The sequence below is a fragment of the Mus caroli genome, chromosome 13 (assembly GCF_900094665.2).
Source record: "Mus caroli chromosome 13, CAROLI_EIJ_v1.1, whole genome shotgun sequence".
Taxonomy (NCBI): domain Eukaryota; kingdom Metazoa; phylum Chordata; class Mammalia; order Rodentia; family Muridae; genus Mus; species Mus caroli.
In genome coordinates, this window is record NC_034582.1 from 72,918,945 (window position 1) to 72,922,544 (window position 3,600).

Below are 3,600 nucleotides of genomic sequence, written 5' to 3' on the forward strand. Positions count from 1 at the left end.
AGGGTGGGGAAGCAGGAGTGGGTGGGTTGGTGAGCAGGGGAAGGGGGAATGGGATGGGGGGGGTCTTCGAAGGGGAAACCAGGAAAAAGGATAACATTTGCAATTTAAATAAAGAAAATATCTAATAAAAACAGGAGAAAAGAAAAAAGTCAATTTTATGAAAGACAAGGAAAGGCTGAATCAGAAACTCAACAAAAAATAGGTATAAAGGACTTTTGTGGATAATTTGCAGAATTATCATTATCCCTGCATTTTAGTTTAGATAATAGTATATGACCATATTAAAAATTTAATTTTAATATTTTACTTCAGTAATGTATGACAATAATTTTTTTCTTTTGAGAAATGTACACTGTAGTATTTATAGGTAACAATGAATTCTATCTACAAACTTATCCCTCTAAAAGTTACTTAAATAAAAGAAAGAATTGAGGAGGGAGAAAGGAGGAAAGTATAGAGCAACCTTGACAAGGTGTTATGATATGGGGCACACAGATCAATCACTGTGCTTTGCTTGAAATGTTTCTGGAACTTTGAAATCATTTAAAAATAAAAACTGGAAATGGAATTATGGTAAGCTGGTGAACTAGGCTGCAAGCAGCTTCTTGCTTGTTGTTTCTAATTTTTCTTTTGTTTGCTGCCTGTCTTCACCTATTTTTTCTGAAGAGGGGCCCTGCCGACCCTTACTACAGCCTTAATATTACTATACTAAGGTTTTTGTTTTTGTTCTTCCTGCAGAGAAATGAGAACAAACAAATAGTTTTATTTTCAAAAATCATTTTATGCATTTAATAAGGGAGATTCTCATATTTCAATAATGGTAAGAAAATACTATTTGTCCTTCTAAAGACTGTGCAGGTGTAGATATCAGTGTCTGTTATAGACATTAAAACGAGAAGAAGATCAGGGTAAAAGCATGGAGAGGGGTCTTTGTGAGGCTTCAGGAATCAGGAAATTTTGAGCAAGACTGCCTGTAGGTTGTTAGCAAGAAATGTGTTCAGGTGCTAACAATGAATTTTGTTTTTTACTTTATGTACAAGGACATATTCAGAACTTAAATGTGGCCAAGGAAGGAGAGAAGTGTGAAACTTTTGAGCGACATACATTTAAGTTGATAATTTTAGTAAGGACAGTTGCCACCATTAAAGTGACCAAGTACCACTGACTTAAAAGTTAGCATACAGAACTGGTAGTCTACCTCTGTGGTACAAAGCTTGACTGTAGTGAGTGAAGTAATGGGTTTGATTCCAAGTCTTCCAAAATAAATAGGTAAAGAAACAAGAAAATGAATAAAGAGAGGACAGATGACAAAAAATAATGATTTAAAATAGACAGAAGACAGAAAAACAATATTTAACGTAACCCATCCTTGGTCACTTCAACCGATGTGTTCTGTCTACACATTTGCAAAACCACATCTATGATACTGAAAATAGAAAAATGTTATCAAACAGAATCTCAAGTGTCAGAATGGAGCAGGCATGCTTCTCCTCTTTCACTAAGCGTAATAACAGTCTCTACTTGACCCAGAGCTTCAAAATTGAAGGTTTACTTTTAAAAAAAATCTTACTACTGTGAAATCTTATACACACATAGACAGAAAGAGGGAAGGGAGAGAGAACAAGGAGAAAGATGGAGAAGATTCAAGTGCAGTTACCTTATAATGGAACAACAGTGCCTTTAGTAGGCACCACAGGATAACAAATAGAAAACCCAATGTCAGGAATGAGTTACTTCTTTTGGAGTTGTTTCATAAAGGTCCCAGAGACCCCCAAATAGTGTAAGTTATTGCTATTTCTCTTGCCTAAGACCCCAATACTGAAACAGTTGAATCACAGAACATGAAGAAATCAAAGCTTTTATTGACCTGGAAGTTTTGTTCATACTGGCAAGCTTTCACAGTGTTGGAAGGTGCTATGCAAACTCCAGAGGAGGAGAAGATGTCATAAATCATATCCAGGATCTTAGTTGGCCTTTCTATTGTATTGACAAAACACTAGGACCAAAATGCAGGTTGGGGAGAAAAGGGTTTATATGGCTTATAAATTCCACATTGTTGTTTATCACTGAAGGAACCCAGGACAGGAACTGAAACAGGGCATGAACCTGGAGGCAGGAGCCAATGCAGAGGCCATGGAGGAATGCCACTTACTGGTTTACTTCTCATGGCTTGCTCAGCATACTTTCTTATAGAACCCAAGACTACCAGTCTAGGGATGGCCCCTCCCACAATGGGCTGGGACATCCCCCAGGGATCACTAATTGAGAAAATATTGGAGTTCATGGGGACATTTTTTCAATTGAGCCTTCTTCTTCTTTGATGACTATAGCTTGTGTCAAGTTAATACATAAATCCAGCCATTATATGCAGCAATGAAGCCCGGTTGCTATAATAATGACTGACCTGTCAAGGCAGGTCCACTGATATAGTAGTGGCAATAACATTACAGAAATTAACTAATCACTTTCCGATTGGACTTACATCTAGATCCACAAGATGACACCCATACCAGACACCATCATTATGCTAAAAACATATCATCAGATAGGTCAATAGGCCCCAGGGGAAGACCTATTACTATTATGCTGCTAATATGTTTCTAGCCTTATATGAGAAATTTCTGCTAACAGTGATTAGTGATTGACATAGACACCAAAAGTTGGACAAGGCATAGAGAGGAAGAGACTGTAGAATGCTAAACTCTAAAAGGAACGTACATATTTTATCTCTTCCTCCAAGGATCAGGTGTCATTGAGGAAGAGAGTAATACAGGCATGTACCAGCCAAAGGCAGTGGATGACTTGAAAGAATCAGTATCACTTACACACAGAAGGGTAACTGCACATATGAACTCACAATAGTTGAGAGAACACACATAAAATTGTTGAAAGCCCAAGCCAGATCAAGTCCTATCCTTTGAGCTATTATGTGTGTGAGAGAGATAGAGGTAGGATAGATAGATAGATAGATAGATAGATAGATAGATAGATAGATAGATGGATAGATGATAGATAAGTAGATAAATAGTAGATGAAAATTTATCTAAGAGTATATACTTTATAAGTTGACCCCATACTCAGTAGTATTTGGGAAGCACAAATTAGTCTTGACAGGTCAAAAATAGGCACAGTGTTGTGTGGGTAGCGAAAGGGAAAAACTGGAGGATGTGAGGTTAACATGATCAAAATACATTGTATGAAAACTTAATGAATAAAAATTTTGAAAGTCTAAAAAACAGTTTGAAGGTAATGACATTATGGCAATATTATAATCATGTAAACAGTCTTTAGCTTGTTTTATGTTGGCTAGTGTCCTTACAGGATAAGCAACCTAAAAAAGGGAAACGTACTCTCTCCAGCAGCCGAGCAAGATGCCCAAAGGGAAGAAGGCCAAGGGGAAGAAGGTGGCCCCCGCCCCCTCCGTCGTCAAGAAGCAGGAGGCCAAGAAGGTGGTCAACCCTCTGTTCGAGAAGAGGCCCAAGAACTTCGGCATTGGACAGGACATCCAGCCCAAACGAGATTTAACGCGCTTCGTCAAATGGCCCCGCTACATCAGGCTGCAGCGGCAAAGAGCCATCCTCTACAAGCGGCTCAAAGTCC

General features: G+C 38.2%; 1 protein-coding gene across 1 annotated transcript in view; it reads left to right on the forward strand.

The window, feature by feature from the left end:
• Positions 1 to 3,371: 3,371 nt before the first annotated feature.
• Positions 3,372 to 3,600, forward strand: part of LOC110308398 (60S ribosomal protein L7a) — an 822-nt gene continuing 593 nt past the window's right edge. The window contains exon 1 of the mRNA XM_021180879.1: positions 3,372 to 3,600. This exon is cut by the window's right edge and continues 593 nt beyond it. Within this exon, the coding sequence (XP_021036538.1) occupies positions 3,372 to 3,600 (229 nt within the window).